Raw genomic sequence first — 19,911 nt, 5'->3', positions numbered from 1 at the left:
AGAAGAAAAAAAAAGAAGATAAATTTCTCGATTAATATTTACTCTTGGAAGGGAGAAGACGATGAAAAAAAAATACAAGTTCTGGTAACCAAAGGCAACCAGAACTTTTCCATGTTATTCTAATATGTGTATATATACAAGGGGGTGGGTTAACTCCCACCGATGATGATGATGATCTAGCATCGATTACAGTGTTTGCTATTAGTACAGAGAGTGTAAAAATCAATTGAACATTAAACCAGCATTTAAATGGCTCAATGAGTTTTTCCTTTCATTATTATTTTTTTTCTTCTTCTTCTCAGAATTGAAATTAGGGTGAAAATCATCTTCCACCCTCATGTTGATCATTTCAATAGTAATAGTAAATTGTAATAATGTAATTATCTTAATATAATGGTAACCATGCAATGAGAGTAATTTTTTCCCTCACTCCTTCATTTAATATCTCAATTGAATCAACGATTATTAATAATCAACTAAACCGACTCATTCATAGATTCTGATGATTAGGTGGGAATTGGTGATGATGATGTTGGTGGTGATGGTGGAGGGGAAGGAGAAGGAGGTGTTTAGGTTTGTTTATTCAGGGGAGAGGAAATAAAACTCACTCCGTCTAGTTTTCACCACCGAGAGTAAATAGTTTGCTCTAGTTTATGGTGAGAGGAAACAAAAAGTTTCTCTTATTTTTTTATCGTTTTTTTCCTGTGACTCAGGGGGAGGAAGATAATGAATAAAGTTCAGTCTCTCTCTCTCTCTCTTTCTGTCGATCATCATCTCTCTGTCTACACTCCTCTTCCTCCCACTCACCTGGTTGATATATTTTATTGTTTATCTGAAATATCATTTCAGTTCATTTGGTTACCTGTTATCTCAGTTTGTTTATCCTTTTGGAATCGTTTTCAACTCAATAATTCATTACGGTGTTTTTTTATGTCAGAACTTTTTTCAACCATTTTCTCACCCAGAATCATCATGTTAACATCTTTGTATCAATAATTGAAATCTTTTCACCCTGTTGCTTGTGATTCTTAATAGATTAACCTTTGATTGATTTGGATAATGTTTCTTGTCTGTTTGTTTTGCCTCTGAATTCAAAGGATAACGAACACAAATCTAAACCAAAACACTTCATGATTAACCAAAGATAGTTGATTAAAGTGCTAAAGTGAACTAATTTGAATCGTCTAATCATAATCATCACTCACCATGGGCTCATTACTGAATAAGCCGAAAACAACAGTTGATTTCAAAGCCTTAGCTGCAGAGACGCCATGTAAGTATTGTCATCAATGTATTTGAACAATTTCAAGTTACTCAGGTTTCCATGGTATTGAACAATCATTCATACACTAGCTGAATACAGAATAAGTTTCAACAAAGTCCATGTTAAAGATTAATTCAATGTCACCTGAAAATAGTTCAATTATTATCAAGAAAGCCTCAAGATGATTAACCTTTTTCATGGTAACGATAAAGTTTTTCATGTTTTCGACTTAATTTCAATCAAGTAAATTGTTGAGCTAAATTTAATTACTCTCAACTCATTAAATATGATAAATTATTACCCTGAACACAATAAGCTTACCATGAACTCTTGAAGTACTCAATCAAATTTCAAGTAGTTGAATGTAATTAATATCAAATGGTAATCAGTTAATCTCATGATCAACATTTGTTTATTCAGATAATCGACTGATTAATCACCATGATGAAGGGAATTACTTGTTATTTGTTCAACTGAATAATCTTTCTGATTCGCTTTTGCTTTTAAATGACACAGTTCCAATTTCTCAATTGAAACATTGGCACCAAGAGTTCCTAAGAAGTTGTCCTCATGGTTACATGACAAAGGAGATTTTCATTGAAACTTTTCATGAATATTTCTCACCGGACAATATAAACTTAATCAGATTGGCTGATTATATTTTCACCAAGTTTGATGTTAACAAGGTAAGAGACTCAACCTATTGACCACTAACCATGAACAAACATCATGATATTGATGACCACTCATCGTTTTGACACTTTTCAATGTGATAACGATAATTGAGTTAATCGTTGTTGAGACAATTGAATTTATCTTATTATCATTGAGAGAAAAAAAAATGAACTAAAATATTAGCTGAAAGGAGAAAAGTTCTGAACCATTAGTTGACTTTTTCATCTACTATTCGTTGAATATCAAAATTTCATGAGATTCCAAGACAACTATTCAGATGTAATCACCATCATGATAATGGTGAATTTAAAATATGATTGTATGAGAATGTAACTCTATTCAATTTGAAGACAAATCCAATACAATATATAATTACAATTCTGATGATTCCATCATGTTTTCATGGTGAATCCATGGTAAGTATACAAATCATAACAACAATAACTTGACTGAAACTCAGCTCATCACAATAACATAACGTTGAAGATGGTTAATATTTTCATCTGCTGATTATCATCATGATAATATTTGAACTTTTCAATTCCATGGGAATCAAATTGAAACCAACAACCACATCCTCTTGTTCATCATATTTTTTCATCATTATCACATGGAAGTTGATGATAATGATGATAATAATGATCTACAATAAAAAGATTGAAACAGTTTCTATGGAAGGAGTAAAAAAAAATTGAATAACATTCTGATGATCTTTTCGTATCCATTATAATATCATGTCATCATGATGACAATTTAAATTGTGTTTGTTTGTGTTGATTGTTGATGTTACTTTATTTACTTTTTACATTATGTATAAACATCCATTGGTTTAGTGTTTATTGTAACCAAAATAATGATAACTTTCAAATGGTAACAATCAAAGTGTTACTAATACTATTATCTGACAACATGACAACATTTTTCATCAAAACTTCAATCAGAACTTTTCATTCAACAGTATTAAAGAAAGAGAAACAAGTTCGATAGAAAGAGGGAAAAAAAAGAGAGAGATGAGAATGAAAAAGTTCTGAGATGATATAGTTACCAATGAATTCGTATTGAAATTCAGTGCAAAGAAAAAACAATTTTTACATCATGTTGAATACTTTTCATGTTGTTTTCCATGTTGAAACACAATTAATGATTCATTAATCAACATGTTCAGTTAGTTCACCAGGGAATCGATCAGCTAATTGTTCAACTAAATTTGTATCATTTTCCTAAGGCAATTAAACTGTTCAATGTATCTAATGTATTTATTTACAATATATTTACCTGTAAATGTCAATTCTCAAGTGTATATACATAATGTTCACAAATGAGCCACCCTGAACATAAATATACCGTTATAAGGGGGAAAAAACCTCTTTTGATTAGATTTTAGTTACAGGGAGAGGAATGAGTTCGAGATTTTTTCTCTCTCTCTCTCTTTTATTGAAAAAAAAAGTTCTAAAAAAGTTTTCCCTCTTGGCATGAGTGTCTTTCTGTGTCTGATATTTATATTATTCATCATGGAAATGTAATAACCCATTGAATAAATTTTCATTCTGATTGCAGGGGAAAGTCTGTCAATCTCATTTGCTGAGTTTTTCTTTCATGAGTCAGCAGAAGTGAAAATATTTTTTTAATGGATCTTAACAGTTCCCATCAACACCATCATCATCATCACCTTCAACTAATAGTAATCATAACAATGAATCAATGGCTCTAATAAAGATCTTGATTAACATTCGTATATGTTTTTCACTTTCTTACTCTCTCAACTCTCTCTCTCTCTCTCTCTCTCTCTCTCGCTCTCGAAAATACCCTTGGGTGTAACAATCTCAATCTTTATTGTGAGACTCACAATCTCTGATTTTCAATGAGCTTCATTCAGGTTCTCAATACGATTCTAGCATTTTGATCATGAAACCATGATAAAGCTACATCATTGACCAGCAATATTAAAACAATCAACAAATACAAAGCACATAATGTATTTAATAAACAAAAAAATTGATAGTAAATAGTTAATCCAGAAAAGTAAAGTTGATCATGATTCAGAATCTTGATATGCCAATTTGACTGATAGTTAATAAGAAAATGTGTAACCCGTTATATTAATTTTTTGCAGCGATATGAATAAAGGCAATAGCTGGAAACTACTATTACAAGTTTAATTCCGTTGGTATATTGATGATACAGTTTAAGATTCATCTGGTGATTCAACATGGTGACAATGAATGTTTCAGAGTCACATGAATCTCTCAAGTCTCCTGAATTATTTTTAAGAAAAAGAAAAGAGCAAAAAAAAAGAAAACTTTAAATTGAAATTGAAAGCTGATTGACTATTCCCATAGGATCGAGTGTCAACTTGAAAATGTGTCTTAACCATTGGTTGAGGTGAGGGAGTGGGTTCGGCGGGAAGGTGGAAAATATCATAATAATATCAATGATAATGGTGGGAAGTGGGTAGAAGAGAGAGAGAGAGAGAGAGAGAGAGAGAGAGAGAGAGTAATTTGTCTTCCCTGACGCTTCATGTTTATTATAATCATTCAATTGAAATGAATTGTTCCCAATCTAATATTATTATTCTTAACATGGAGAAATCTGATATTTTTTTTCATTCTTTTGGAAAATTTCAAGTAAAGAGAAAAGAATTTCTTCTTTTCCGAATGAATAATATTTTTCTGACTCTGATGTGAGCACATTATTCACTCCTGAATTTAGTAAATGATAATAACAGAAATAGTGAACAGATAATTCCATTCGTTGTCAATTATCAATTGATTTATCAGGGTGATGGAGTCAGGGTGAAGTCAAAATGAACAGAATCGATTCGATCTTGGATTTGGATTAAAAATAAAAGGATTTCAAGTTGAAAAAAAAACTTTATTGGTTCATTTTGTTGAGGATAAATTTCAATTGATGATCAATCATCAATTCATTGTTGTTTCATACTTGGATCTTCATTATTATTATTATCTTTATAATAATTAACCTACGATAGGTAGAGTTTTAGTTAGTAAAATGATAATCTGATCCTTGTCATTTATTGTTATCATGATGTTTCAAAGTAAATGTTCAGACTTTTGCCTTTAGGCTATTGGAATTGATTAGATCATAGTTGGTATAATTTGGATTATTTCATTGTTCCTTTACTTTTACTTGATGAATTAACCACTACTCAGGCATCAGATTATATTTACATGGATTAGGGTGTGAAAAAGAGGAAGATTGTGATGACCTGAATATTAATTAGATTAATGAGTCTACCAGAACTTTAGGTGTAAAGGTATTTGAGTTGTATAAAAGTTCAGGTTCTTTTCTCTCTCTTCTTCTTCTTCTCTTTCATTGGTGCTAATTGAAACTTTCTTCATTCATCCAACATGATTAAAGAGTAACCAGAATTAGTAAAGGATTTAAATGATTAAATTCATTCAATAATTAGAGATTAAGATTAATCCATACAACTTACAATTCACTTGAATCATTTCAACTAATTAAGATTCTATTGTTAGTAGAGTTAGTAACATTTATCTTATTTATTGATATGATTAGATTAACAATTAAGATTGACGCTCGTTAATTGTTGTTAATTTGTTTTTTTTTTTGCTTCTTCTCAACAATCAGGATGGTGTGATTACTTTCCCTGAATTCATTCAAGCGGTTACCATACCAACTCATGGTGGAATTGATCAAAAACTAGAATGTAAGAATAATTAAAATTAATTTAAGAATCTAATTAATTGATCAACAATTTGTACACATAAATTTTTCTGCAATCATCAAAACAATCAAGGGGCTTTCTCAATCTATGACACCGATGGCGATGGTTACATAACCAAGGCCGAAATGTTCAGTGTGGTCAAAGCTCTTTATGAACGTAAAGGAACCACTGAGATGCAACTTACCCTGGCCAGGGAACGTATCGATGATATATTTTCCAGAATGGATTTGGTAAGTTTTCTAATTGCTACAATTAAAAGTTAAATGGAATGAGAAAACTTTTCAACAATTGAAACACAACAATTTTCGTGCCTTTTGTGCTGTCATCTAGTGGCTTGGAAAGAAACTAACCAACGATAATTTTAATTGTTTTCCTTTAATTTTGTTATTTTATCAACTAATTTGTTTTAACTTTCACTTTTAAATTTCAGAACCGAGATAATAGATTAAGTCGAGATGAGTTTATCAATGGATTTAAACAAGATCCAAGTATAATCCGTTCACTTTCTGGAATCAATAATAATCCAAACTACAATATGCATTCAACTAGATTGTGGAGTCAAGATTATACCGTAATTTAAATTGATTGTTAACAATTAGCATTATCATAATCATTAGGTGATAGTGTCTCTTAATTGTGTTCAATTTTAAATGATAATTTTAACCTGAAAATAATTCATACTCATATTTATTTACCGTTTTAAGTTTTAAACAACATAATTAATGTTTTCATTTAAATTGTTCAATCAATTTTTGTAATATTATCAATTGTGAAAATTGAAAAGGATTTAATTGTTTGATAATGATTAATTAACACTAATATTGTTTTACTAAAAAAATTTGACGTTGAAATTTTATTTTCTAATGAAACAATTAATAATCTAATATTTGGATTATGATTTCAATATAATTCTAGTTGAAGGTTAAAAGTTATCTAAGCAATTAGTTGATTGTAATTCAAATGTTGAATTGAAAGTGTTAATTGTTGAAAGACATTGCTGGTTAGGAGAGAATGGAAAATTGAATCGATTCGAGCAATTAAATAAATTAGAATGACCAAAAATGTGAGAAAAGTTAATTGAAACTGTTGACAATCAAATCGTTAGACTATTGATTGGTAAACAATTAACCCTTTTTATTTGGACCATTTAGAGAAAATTAGTTTATAGTGGACAATTGATTTGGTGGTCATTTCGATGCAAATTTAGCAAGTAGGTCAATCGGCAGTGGGAATATTATGGTTGAATTTTTTCCGCCGAAATAGTGTTGAGAGTTTGAAGATATCGAAGTTGAATCGCCGCCGGTGATTGAGCAATTACCTCAGCCGCTTCTTTTAAAGCTCGAGATGCTTTTTGTTCACCTTCAGCAGCGATTACCTATTATATTGGAATAAAAAGAAAACAATTAACAACAATTAGTTGATTATATTAAATTCACATGGCACAATATTCGTACCTTGGCTCGAGCCTCACGAGCAGCTTCAGCCTCGGCTGCCATGGCTCTTTGTAATTGTACTGGTAGACGAACATCCTTTCTGTAAATTGGATTATCGATATTCAATCAATAATAATCAGACGAAAATCGATCGGAAGAAAATGATTGTCTATCTCAATGGACAATAATCTAACCCATTGGTCACTTACATTTCTGTTCGTTCAACTTTGATTCCCCAACGTTCAGTAGCTTCATCTAGAACTGACTGTTGATCGTGATAATCATGATCAAATTGGGAAAGAGAAAAGAAAGTTTTTTTTTATTTTCTTTTAATTGTATTCGATTTAATTTTCCTCTAATTGTTTTCACCATGGAAACAAAAAAGAATAGAAGAAGATAAATAGAAAAGAAAAGTAATTGTTTTTTATTCGATTTTTACCTGCATTGAGGTTGAAATTGATTCTCGATCTGAAAGTATCTCATGGAGATTATGAGTTCCCAAAATATTTCGTAGCGTTGTTTGAGCCAAAAGTCGAGTTGAATGGTGAGCATTTTCAACATTGGCGATCGATATTGTTGCATTATGGACACGATAATAGACCACAGCGTCAACCGAAACGGTAACCGAATCTTTGGTCAACACTTCTTGTGGCGGAACATCAAAAGTTAACGTTCGAAGGTCCACTTTGGTGTAATTTTCGATACAGGGTAGAATTACAAAAATGCCTTTTGAAGAAAAGGTGAAGAAGATGAAATCGGTTAAGAAAACACTCCAATTGAACTTAGGAATTGGTGGGAAATCTCTGAATCTATTAGATCACTAATCGTACCTGGACCTTTAGCTCCTCCATTTAGTAATCGTCCCAATCTGAATATTACAGCCCGTTCGTACTCTTGGACCACTTTGATACAAAAAAATAGCGACAAAGGTAAAGTTAGAGCGGCAAATACAATGGACAATATAGTTAATATATTCGCACAGGTACCATGAGCCTCTTCATTATGAGTATAATCACCATGATCAGAATCTAGAACAAAATCGGAAGGAGGGAAAAAGAAAAATTTACCAATTAGATCGAGAAAATAAACAATTCGAAGCTGATTTGATAATCCAATCCACAAGAAGCAACAATTACAAGAGACCAGCAATTGATAATTACCTTGGGTTCGTCGTCCCCCTTCAATTTCAAACGTTTCCAGTGCCATTAATAGTATTAATATTCATCAACAATTAACAACTAAATCAAAAACATCGCTGAAAATCAATCTGATTCCAACAATAGATCCACAAGTTACTTAAAAAATATGAAACGATTTTTTCATCTACTCAAGTTCAACATGATAAATATCAACTCCCTCTTAATTCATGGTAACCATGTATTCATAATAATAATAAAATCATTTGATAACAATTGATGATGACAATCATGATGATAAGGATGATAATGTCAATAGGAATATTTAAATAACAACAGGTAATGATTGATTGATCACCTTATTGATTATGTATTTCTAATGTATGATTAGCATGGAGGTTCAATTATCAGGCCAAAAGTTATTTTCGTTTTTTAAACATTTCGAACAATTTTTCAAATAAAATAATTTCTTCTTTCATTATTAGAGAATCAACTTTAATGAAAAGAAATTCAATCGATAATTTCTACTTGGAGTTGGAACTTTTTTCCCTCAGAATATATTTCCAATTAGCTTTTAAAAGTTACCTTTTCGATATCGATTTTGATCAATTAAGTTGAGAATATCGTTTACATGGTTCGGGTTAATCAACAATTTAACCATTTTAATTGTTGCCATTTTCGTTCAAGTCCTTGTGATTTATTAATCAGTTTCCTTCATTTCTAGACAATTGATCAGGTAAGATGACAATTATCGTATTTGATTATTACGATAATCAAATAGATGAAATAATCGATAAAGAAAACAGTAAAAAACGAAATGAAACTTGAAGCCTTCGAGTTGATTTATATATGAATAAGATAGTTGATTCTATCGGGTTACCATCAGAATATATGATGAACATATCGATTGTCGACTGAGATGATAAAACGAATACTAATGATCATCTCGAACGTCCAAATCACTTCAAGATCGATAAAGATACCATAATGAACGAAAGCTTGTTCGAGAAACGAACTTTAAACTTGTAGTAGAAAAAAACTTCTCAATTCTACATTAATTATCTAAATGTCAACGATTAATTAATCAATTGCAATGGAGATAAATTAAGTTCAATTGTTATGCTTTTTATTTCTTGAGTGATAAATTTTCTCATCAATTCAAAGACATTGAGTTTTGATCTATTGATTTGATGAGGCAAAAAAACAATCACAAGAATTAAGAAAACATTTAATTGGTGAGTTGAATTGTAAGTTTATCAAAATAAAAAGCACAGATAATCAAATAGTAGTAGTAATGTTCTGGGTCCTTTTGGCTTAATTGGCTGGAAATTTGAAGAGTTGATGATTTGATTAATTTGCCAGCAATCAAATTAAATGTCACTGAATTAATCGTTAATTTATCTTTTAGCTTTTCCAGCCTTTGTTGAGGTCTTTTTAATGTGCTTTGGGATTTTCGTTTTTCGTTTTTCTTGTTTCTCCAATTGAGCCAATCGTTTTCGCCTCTAAAATTGGATGAAACAATGGAAAAATTAACAATTTAGAATCACAATTAACTGTATCTAGTTGATTGTCTATACTTTTACCTTACGACTTTCGGGTGATTCATTACGAGGCCTTCGTTGTGTTACTCTATCACCTTTAGTCTCTTCCTTAATGGACATGTTTACATCTTCATCATTATTTGATTCTGAGCTTGATTTGTAATCATCATCATCCGAAGATGATAACTTATCATTCAAAGAATTGAGATCTTTATAAAGTTGAGCTTCTTTGTTAATTTCGGGCTGAAAAATGTCCCTTTCGGCATCGATAACCTGGTCCAATCTCTGTGGTATAAAAGATCCTTTGAAAACTTCTTCGTCAATTTTTTCTTGATTTGTAAGTTCTTGAAATGAACGAGCAGAGATAATCTCTTGGAGCTTTGATAGATGTTCATCTCGATTAGATTCATTTATATTCGGATTGAGTATAAATTCAAAAAGCTCTCGACTTGTCATAGTTGCGACACCTTTACGACGGAAGAAATCATTTACATTGACACAATCTTTCCTTAAGAATTCATAAGCCATCGGGTGATCCCATTCAACTGATTGGGAGACATCGATCATCACCAGTTTACCTTTATGATAAAGTAAATTGTATTCACTTAAATCACCATGGACCAATTTACATTGACGGGACATTGTGCTCATCATCAGGACACATTCAAGGTAAAGCTTACTGGCCTCCGAACGGTTAATCTCGGCATCTTTGAGCAGAGGAGCAGGTAAACCTTTTTCACCCACAAATCCCATCAGGATAACATGACTTTTCAATAGATATGGTTGAGGACAATTAATTCCTGCTTGAAATATACGGCAAAGGTTTCGCATCTCTTTTTCCGCCCAAGTGCGAACCATTTTCCTTGGATTGGATTTACAATAACCATGGCGAAATCTGTATTCTCCTGAAATATATTTATCACGATCTTTAAATTGTAAAATGGACGTTTTAAAAATCTTAATCGCTCTTTCAGCTCCATCGGGACAAGTTGCATGGTAAACATTGGCTTCTTTTCCTGTACTGATACAACCATTTATCTCATCAATGATTTCCTTATTGAGAAATTTGAATAAGATGATTCGAGTCCTTGGGTCTAAAACTTTCTCAACGGTCGCTCGATCAGCTTTATCCTTAACCTTGGTTAACTTTAATTTAACAAATTTCTCGGCGGTTTCATCAATATCAGAATCTAAAACAAACAAACAAACATTCAAAAAAAAAAGCAAAATTCAAAATCAAAACAAAAAGGTAAACATAAAAACCCAAATACAAACACAACAGTCTCACCGATGTGATTTACCGGCAATGAAATGATTCAATTTGTTATCAACCTACCTGATGAAAATTGGTCCATTATGAAAAATAATAAATTCTCAACAAATTAATAACAATTAGATTAACGATCAAAACGATTCAATGATTAAATTTTAATCACAAGATTTTCACACATGTGATAAATTTAGTTCCTGAATCGTACAATAGATGGCGCTTGGAATCGAATCGTAAACTAGACAATCAAATGAGAATCAAATTTAACAATTTAAAATTAAGAGAAATTAAAAAGTAAATTGATCTAATGGAATAGGAAATGAACATATTAGTTAATTTTCTATTGATTGTGAAAAGATTGTGCAGTTACATGATATTGAAATGGAGAAAATTGTTCAATAGGAGAAGAGAAATTTTTTTAAATGTGATTGTTCAATGATGACAATTTAATGATGGAAATGATGAACAATCAACACCCTCATGAATATTAACAGTGATTAAGGAAGTGAAAAAAAAGAGAGATCAACTGTTAAATAACCTTTGATTACCATGATCAGCGATCATCAAGTTCATGATTACCATGAAAAATGGTTGACAAAATGACACCGAGATTGAAAAAAAAAGATGAAGACAAAACATTTATTGATCTTATGTGATAGTATTTAAAAAAACAGTATCTGAGTTAAATTGTCATTTAGTTTAAGTTGATGATTAAGGCCATTGATCTTTAATCATGATCATGGAATCAGAATCCTCAGAATGATCATCATGATTTAAGAGGGACACAAACAAATAGTTAACAGAAAAGTTTCTCTTTCTTTCTTTCTTTTTTTCTCTCTTTCTGTATTTAATGAGACAACAATCAAGAAACAATGAATTAAATGATGAACAGCAATTGAGAAAAAAAATAGATTACGATTTGATTGTCAAAGAGATTTTTTGATCAATGATTTTGTCTTTGATTCTTGAAACAATTTAATCCAAACAATCAAAGTTGGACAAAGAAGGCAACAAACCCTTCTGATTGTTAATCAATGACATTACATTGTTACCTAACTGCCACTGATTTTAATCAGAATCATCATGGAAAATTTTAAACAGAACAATTTATTACGCAAGAAATAGACAAGGGGGAGGAGAAGAAAAAAAAAGTTCTCTATTCAGAGAATCAAGAACTTTTTTCATCTTCGTAACCTCTTGTTCCTGATAAAAAAATTCATTCAGAAAAACAATCAGATTAGAATATTAATCATCATGATTCATGGCGATTCTTTTAATTATCACATTTTCTAACAATTCAGCAGTTAACTTACTCTCTCTCTCTCTCTTTCTCTCTCTGATTGATTCAATTTCCTTTTTCCTTCCTCAATATTGTACAGAAAATTTTCTCTCTTCCTGATTTCAAATTTCACAGAATTTGAGTGAAAGAATTAAAAAACTAACTTGTAAACAATTAACTGTGATAATTTTCAACAACAGCAGCAATTTAGTAACTAATCACCTTGAGAGTGTAACAAATTGACTTAATCAATAAATCTAATCCATTTAGCAATTAACCTGATAACCTAAGGTACCAAATAGGTAAGTTAATAATTTCTACCAATAAATAAGATTAGGAAATAGATTTAATTTGATCAACTTAAATTAACCTTACGATTTCCCACCAATGGTTAAGAAGAAGAAGAGAAAGACAAATTGTTAATCATCAACAATCAGTTTAATCAACTGATTTAAATGTTTACAATTGAATGAGGAAAAAAATTTGAAACTGGATTAAGTTGATTTCTCTTTATCAATCCAACTATTGATGATGATGATGATAATCTAATGAGAAGATGACAAAATTAAATGGATTATGAGAATTGTCACCGAAATCATGATCCCTTGACAATAGATTGTGGGAAAAACTCAGAATTCAAGTTCATCCTCATTCCAATAATAAGATATTAGGTGAAAAAAAATTATTCTTATCATGAAAATCCCAAAGTAATTGATTTCAAATTGAACTTGTATCATGCACGCAATGAATTGTTATCATGTTGATAATCATCAGAATCTTGATTGTTAATCATGTTGGTTTGTAGTTGTCGCTTTTTTTTAACTTACATAAATTTAGTGGATCAAATTTAATTGTCCTATTAAAATATATTTACCCTTAATTGTTGGTCACTTTGCATCTCAATAGGAAGTGAGATTTTAACTTACTTGTTACAATTAACTAATAATAATACAACCGGAAGAGTTGAACAATTTTAACATCAACACAACATTAATTGTGATACTCGTTAATTATCATCACCTTATTATCATTACAATCAACAAACTTGATACAACAATAAATTGGACAATCTAGTCAATTGGTAAACTAATTATGACTTTACAATTGTTGTAAAGATGAAGCAAAAAAAAATCAATCAATCGACTATGTGATTTGGATTAGCAAATTTACCTGATTGTCCAATGGTCACTGATCACAGGTAATCAAGTTTTTCCATTTGCATATAAATGTTAATTGTCTTGACCATTCATCTCGATTATTATTATTACTTTGAGACTAAATTTTTTCTTCTTTTGTTAAGGTCATTAGACCTGGACAATTGGCTGTGATTAACTGACCACAAAGATTGACAAGTTAAGTGAATGAAAAGTTAGATATAAAGGATTAATGGTTGACAAACTTTTCTACAAAAAAATGAATCTTAATTCCGTTTCCAGGGATTAATAAGTAACTATCATTGTAGTTAATAAGTTTTTAGATATGAAAAGAATGAGAAAACAAAAAAAACTGACCACTTTGGTCATCTTTGTTATCCTTTCATTCACAGTTGTTTGCCTCTTCCTCGTCACTCACTGTGGTCATCATACCCACCTCATCATCCTCATCATCCTTGATTATATATCCTGGTTAAAGTAACAATTTAACAAGATGATAATAACCATCATGATGAATCTGAATGAAAAAAAGTTCTGTTGACAATTTTTACCCTTTGACATTCAATTGATGGGCAATTAAATGTATTGTTTTTATTGATCCGATAAAAATTAAATGATCCCAGTTGATTGTCTTAAATTGTATCCATTTAAGAGATGGAAAAGTACATTTAATTGCTCTTAATTATATTATTCTATCCAGTGATTAATCACTGATACTTTGTATCAACTCTACCAATCTAAACTCATATACAGCCATTTATACATGTAAATCCAATGAATGTAGTCAATAGATTATGTTTTTTTCATCAATCGCAAGGTGATAATTACTGAAAATGTTGATCAATTAAATTGTGATGCAATAATCATTTACACACAATACAGTTGTACTTTATCACTAATTGTGGTGATTTTTTTAAATAGAAGATTAAAAAACTCAATAAGCGAATCGCATTGTATTTATAACAAGAGAGAGCATGATGATTATCATGAAAGGTCAGTTCTAATGGTTAACCCTTTGTAAATTGAACCATGAAATTCATTTTATCATCGCCATCACCTAACAATGTGTGAATATGAAGGTGGAAAAAATTAAACTTCTTTTCCTATTCTTTATGTGTGTGTCCATCTTATCTTCCTTTTCATCATCATCATCATCATCGTCTTTGGGTGAGGTTGATATATAACTGTCAACAAAGATGATGATTAGCCTTTAGGCTCTAAACAATTACATCTCCTTGTTATCTTCAGGTGTATGATTATATTATCATCGGTAAATTGTCCAACACTTAGACAAGAAAAGGATGAAAATGATGAAGAGAGAGAGAGAGAGAGAGGGGGGGAGGGAGATGCTCTCATATAATCAGAACCCTTTTCGTCAGCTCACCAAATGAAGGAATAAGATGATAAATAAGAAGAATATTTCTCTTAGAACGATTTTGCTTCCTCCTTCACTTTTTTTTCTCTCTCTTCTTTTTTATCCTCATCTTTAGCATCTTTTTGAAATACATCATCAAAAGTAGTCATTGTTTTGTCATTTTATTTCCCAAGATTAAGATTCTAAGAGATATGGGGGTGAGAGTAGAGGAAGAAGACAGAAAAAAAATTCTGATTCAGAAATGAACAAAGTTCAAAGTTTCAGTTCAGGGAGCACAGAAAATCCATTCAGAAGTTAATAAATAATCTTTATCATGTCCAGATTTTTTTTCTTCATATTCATGTAAGTAGCAACTACTGTTCTTGATACTCTTTCAGAACGATATCGTCAGAACTTTTTTCATCATCTTCAATCCTTATCTCTCTCTCTCTCTCTTTCTCTCAGTCTTCTTTCTCGTTCTCTTGATTTCAGGGGAAAAAACTTTGACACGTTCCCATTGTTATCTCAATATCATGATGACCTTTTCCTAAGAAAACCCTTTGAAAAAGGTAAATGATACAATCACTAATCAAGCTAATAATTGGGTTGGTAAATCAAAACATTGGAACAAAATAACAAGAGAAAACCATTTACAACAATCAATACTATTGATAATCATCTTATTGATAATCAGCATCAACAACTAAATGATGACCACTCAAAATTATGTAATCATCATCATCATCATCATCATAATCATAATCAGTAGTCAATTATTATCAATGACTTTTATTGATCAATTCTTATTGCAATTATATAAATGATAATATTGTGTCTTTGTATCAATTTTTCAAATACCTTAATCATTATCATTATGATCACAATCAAAATGAAAATCATCTTAATCACTATTATTATTATTATTATGATTGAAAATTTCCAACAGTTTCTTAATTGGGCTCTAGATGGCGCTTTGAAATACTAATCAAATGATTAGTTTCTTTAGTGATTAATTAATCATTTGTATCCAAATTGTTTGGATTTGATGATTACGATCAACAATTAAACAATCAATAGCGTGTTCAGTTGATATTTAACCAAACCTTAATCTGACAATTAACTTTGATGTTTTAAATTGTTTTTGTTTTCTCAAATTTCTAGATCTAATTGTAACACTAAATCATTACAATTATGATTAATGTTAACTTGATAATCAGTTTTATTATTATCATTATACATGTAATCTTAATCATCATTTGTTTTCACGCGATAATTTTAATTTTAAATCTTAATCATCATTATTAAAACTAAGGAAAAAAAGTTTTTACAGTTTAATTTACTTTAACGTAATAACAAAATGTTAATCATAAACATTTGATTGTTGTAGTTTCTTACAAGATTATTAACTTGATTGTGGATTTAATCATAATCAGAATCACAATTTCAACAGATTAACAGTTAAACATTTACAGTTTGTTTTTTATATCAAAGTCATCACGATGATGAAATTTTCTGTAATTGTAACAATCAAGTTAATGATGATGATGATGATGATGATCAAGGTATAAGAAAAAATTAAATTGCTGTTACAATATTGATGTTAATCAAGTTTTCCTTAAATTGTGTTTACAGTTAAATCACATTGAAAAAATCAACATCATCATCATCATAATCAGTTGACAGTTATTATGTTCATGATTAACATTCAACTAAATTGTGATTAAATTTCAAGCTAATCACTGATTCAACCATTGATATTATCATTTAATCACAATTAGAGGAGGTTCAATGTTTTAATAGCCATTAGTTAATTCAGTTCACAAAGTTAAATCATTCTGTTAACATTTATATTGTCATAAATTTCCCATAGATTTAATTATTCACCTTGATTAACCTTAATTGTGCCGAGTGGATGAAAAAAAAAATCAGTGTCTCAATTAACTTATATACAAGGAGATTTGTGACCTTAATTGTGTCTTAATATTTGTTAACAGTGATTAGTTGATTACTTTTCTCTAGGTGAGTAATGTAAAAATTTAGTGTTCCTGTTTAATCACAATTAACTGATTACATGATTAACTTTAAATTGTTATCCATAATATGTTTACATGTTTGAATCAATTTTTCACTTGCAGACACAATTAACTGTCACATAAATTTAATAGTAGTAATAATCATGGACACTTATCAAATTGTTATTGTTAATTGTACACTAAATGATTAAGTAAATTATGTAAATCCAAGTTAATTTGATTGCTTAGGAAATCAGTGAGTTTCAATCAAAGGTTTAAAAGTCAAAACTGTATTTGCATGAATTTTGATCATTAAATCATCTTAAATTGAAATAATTTGATGATTAACTGATGGTTAATTTACTGATTGTTGGATAATTGATGAAAATCATGTAGATTAATATTCAAAATCAATCAATTTACTTTGAATGGACAAATAATGAAAAAAAAGGACAAACTGGACACGTTGTTGTTACTGGTCAAGGAAAATGAATATCCAACAATTACCGATAATTTAATAATCATTTTGAAAGATGAAAAGATTTACAAGCCAAAGAAACAAATTGAGTTAACAATTTAAACTAAATTTATTTAAGTGTTGAGGAAATTTTCGGCCAGTGGTCAAGCAAAAGTAGCTAACAAATTAACCCAATTTTCATCGCCCACTGCTAATGCATTTCGGCGGCAATAAGAATAAGAATAAGATGAAATATGAAGAGTAAGAAAATAATTTCGCCCTCAAGTGAAGGATAATTTTCGAGGGTCAATTTGGTCTAAATTGTAACTTGACCATTTAAATTAAGGAACCAAATTAAATTAACCTTACCACTAATTTACAAACAATCAGATACTCAATTTTACCCTGAAAATTGGCCAATGGTTTTAACCTTAATAATAGTTAACTACGACTATTGGAATAGTTTAAATTGTTATGGATCAATTTTTGATTGTAAAGAGAGAGAGAGAGAAAAAAAATTAAGAATTAAAAGAAATATAATAAACCAGATCACGTCGATCATGTTTTTCATGATGAAATTCAAGTCAACACTCATCAAAACATCAGAGTATTTGAAAGATGAGAGTAAAGAAAGAGGAAAGACTGAGACCCGGAAACGTGAAACACTCAATGGATGTGACTTTTTCAGATTCAGACAAAAAAAACCTAAAGGTAAACACAACAGGTAAAAAAGGTAAGCAAAGAGAGAGAGAGAGAGAGAAAGGTTAAAGTAAGAAAAAAAAGAGACTGAAAAAAAGATAAACTCATATGATAATATAACAATAACATCAGAACAAGAGCAAAAACAGTAATGTGATGAAGATGGAAGATAATAAGAAGATGATACAGACTATTCCAAGGTAGAAACTGAGCCATCAAAGGTAATTATCTGCATGTTAATTCAGATAATCTCAATGGTTCCCATGCAAACATTACGAACAATTAACTGAATTTCATAATTTCCATAGTTTTTTATCTAATCGTTTCAAAGGGTTATCACTTCACTTGGAACCACTTTGACCATTATCTTGGCCTCTTATCGCCTTGAGGGACCATTGGTCACTATTGGTGTCATTTTATACCAGGAGAAAAGTCCAATTGTGAGAAAGGGTCAACTATTAAATGGTCAAGAAGATAATCGCAACTGAAATGCTCAACAATCTAAACTATTGTATGGAAAATAATAGAGAAGAAAAAAAGTTTTCGTTCCAAAGTCTTTAATTTGATGTACTTTGTGTCCAATGAATAAATCAACATGACAATCAAGAAATTTGTCTTTTTGTTTTAAACTATTTCTAATTGTTTCAGAATAATCAACGCCCCAACAACAACAACAACAACTAATTCAATTTCGCGGGTTGGTAATCAAATGAAAACTTAATGACTGAAAAGCATTAATTAAACAATCAAATAACATCATTTACTGAGATTTAATCAAATTACAATGGTCATCATTTGGTCATCGTTGTAACTTTTACTTTCGAAGCCAATTCACTTGATTTTCTCATATTAATCATCATTTTCACCATTATCATTAAAATGTCATTTAATATACTTTTCACTGATCATCATCATCATCATCATCATCGTCATTATCATTAGTAGGACCTTTAATGTATCACCTTTATGATTACAATTAAGGTTTAGTCTCTGGGAGATGTTAACAATTAGGTTCGGGTGTGTCGAGTTGGATGACTGAATCGTTTCAAGAGCAGTTAACCAAATTTACCTATGTATTTACCTGTGGATATTATTATTACCATTGAAATCATCATTATCATCATTATCATCATATGCATCATTTACTTTCCTGGAAATCGTGTAAATGACCATCTAGGTAACAGAGTAACTAGAAAAGTGTCATTGACAATTAGATTCACAATCATTAGAGAGGTTAAATTGTCACCTCTTTATTTAGTTTTCACTGAGATTTGTTTCACTTTTCTAGGTTTTTGTTACCTGTTGAAGATGATAATGATCATGGTGATGATAATGATGAATTTTGTAGCACTTGGAATAGTTTAAATAATAGTCTATGAAGGATAGAGCTAAATTTACCATGGAAATTTATGTGATTATCATTGGACAATCATAACAAGTTAAATCATTGAAAGAGATGACATTTTATTACAATTGTATTATAATAATAGTTTATATACTCAAGTGAATCAGCTTAAATGATTGTCAACAATTAACCAAATCGTTGCTACAATTTAGATTTGATTCTCAATTCAAATGATTGCGTTTTCTTTTCAATTTTTGTAAAGTTTTCTAATATCGATCTGATAGATTTTCAATCATTTCAAATGATTCTTGAAGATTTTCCGGTTTCCCCTGACATTTTATTTTCTGTCATCTTTTCAGAACTTATTGATCCGATAGTTTTGACTTTATGGGTCAATTTTGATAATATGTCAACACTTTTTTACTTATGTTACCAAACTAATCAATCAACTTGGATAAATTGATTAGCGCGATTATCTGAAGATGAATCAATCTTAATCTTTGATTGATAAACTTTGTAAGTGAACTTGATTTGATTATTGAAATGTAATCAGTTGATTAGATTAATTCAAGATCCTAATAAC

General features: G+C 30.1%; 3 protein-coding genes across 3 annotated transcripts; 1 reads left to right on the top strand and 2 right to left on the bottom strand.

Annotated features, from left to right (window-relative positions):
• Window positions 1-689: 689 nt before the first annotated feature.
• On the top strand, window positions 690-6,460 carry LOC128392327 (frequenin-1-like). The gene is made up of 5 exons (XM_053352334.1): window positions 690-1,273; window positions 1,781-1,950; window positions 5,552-5,630; window positions 5,721-5,878; window positions 6,079-6,460. Exons 1-5 carry the CDS (start codon window positions 1,207-1,209, stop codon window positions 6,226-6,228), a joined length of 624 nt encoding a protein of 207 aa, XP_053208309.1. The 5' UTR covers window positions 690-1,206; the 3' UTR covers window positions 6,229-6,460.
• Window positions 6,461-6,486: 26 nt separating this feature from the next.
• LOC128392326 (band 7 protein AGAP004871-like) lies at window positions 6,487-9,176 on the bottom strand. Its single transcript, XM_053352333.1, is given in 7 exon segments — window positions 6,487-6,900; window positions 6,903-7,023; window positions 7,103-7,181; window positions 7,291-7,346; window positions 7,521-7,807; window positions 7,912-8,109; window positions 8,242-9,176. Coding segments are annotated over 7 exon segments (852 nt in total). The 5' UTR covers window positions 8,288-9,176; the 3' UTR covers window positions 6,487-6,835.
• A 145-nt stretch (window positions 9,177-9,321) lies between these two features.
• Window positions 9,322-11,244, bottom strand: LOC128392325 (serine/threonine-protein kinase RIO1-like). Its single transcript, XM_053352332.1, has 3 exons — window positions 11,095-11,244; window positions 9,801-10,948; window positions 9,322-9,719 (listed from the first exon to the last, which is right to left on the bottom strand). The coding sequence occupies exons 1-3, from the start codon at window positions 11,111-11,113 to the stop codon at window positions 9,615-9,617; spliced, it is 1,272 nt and encodes a 423-aa protein (XP_053208307.1). The 5' UTR covers window positions 11,114-11,244; the 3' UTR covers window positions 9,322-9,614.
• Window positions 11,245-19,911: the final 8,667 nt, after the last annotated feature.

This window comes from Panonychus citri, unplaced genomic scaffold (assembly GCF_014898815.1).
Source record: "Panonychus citri isolate SS breed McGregor unplaced genomic scaffold, ASM1489881v1 Contig00136, whole genome shotgun sequence".
NCBI lineage: Eukaryota > Metazoa > Arthropoda > Arachnida > Trombidiformes > Tetranychidae > Panonychus > Panonychus citri.
The sequence above is the reverse complement of the archived record's forward strand: the minus strand, read 5'-3'. Positions and strand labels throughout refer to the sequence as shown.

Excerpts from the sequence above, each read along its gene's own strand:
- LOC128392327 (XM_053352334.1), top strand. The coding sequence starts at position 1,207 with ATGGGCTCATTACTGAATAAGCCGAAAACAACAGTTGATTTCAAAGCC. Across the intron at positions 1,951-5,551 it reads CCAAGTTTGATGTTAACAAG|GATGGTGTGATTACTTTCCC; the intron begins GTAAGAGACTCA and ends CTCAACAATCAG. Across the intron at positions 5,631-5,720 it reads AATTGATCAAAAACTAGAAT|GGGCTTTCTCAATCTATGAC; the intron begins GTAAGAATAATT and ends AAAACAATCAAG.
- LOC128392325 (XM_053352332.1), bottom strand. Across the intron at positions 9,720-9,800 it reads AATCACCCGAAAGTCGTAAG|AGGCGAAAACGATTGGCTCA; the intron begins GTAAAAGTATAG and ends ATCCAATTTTAG.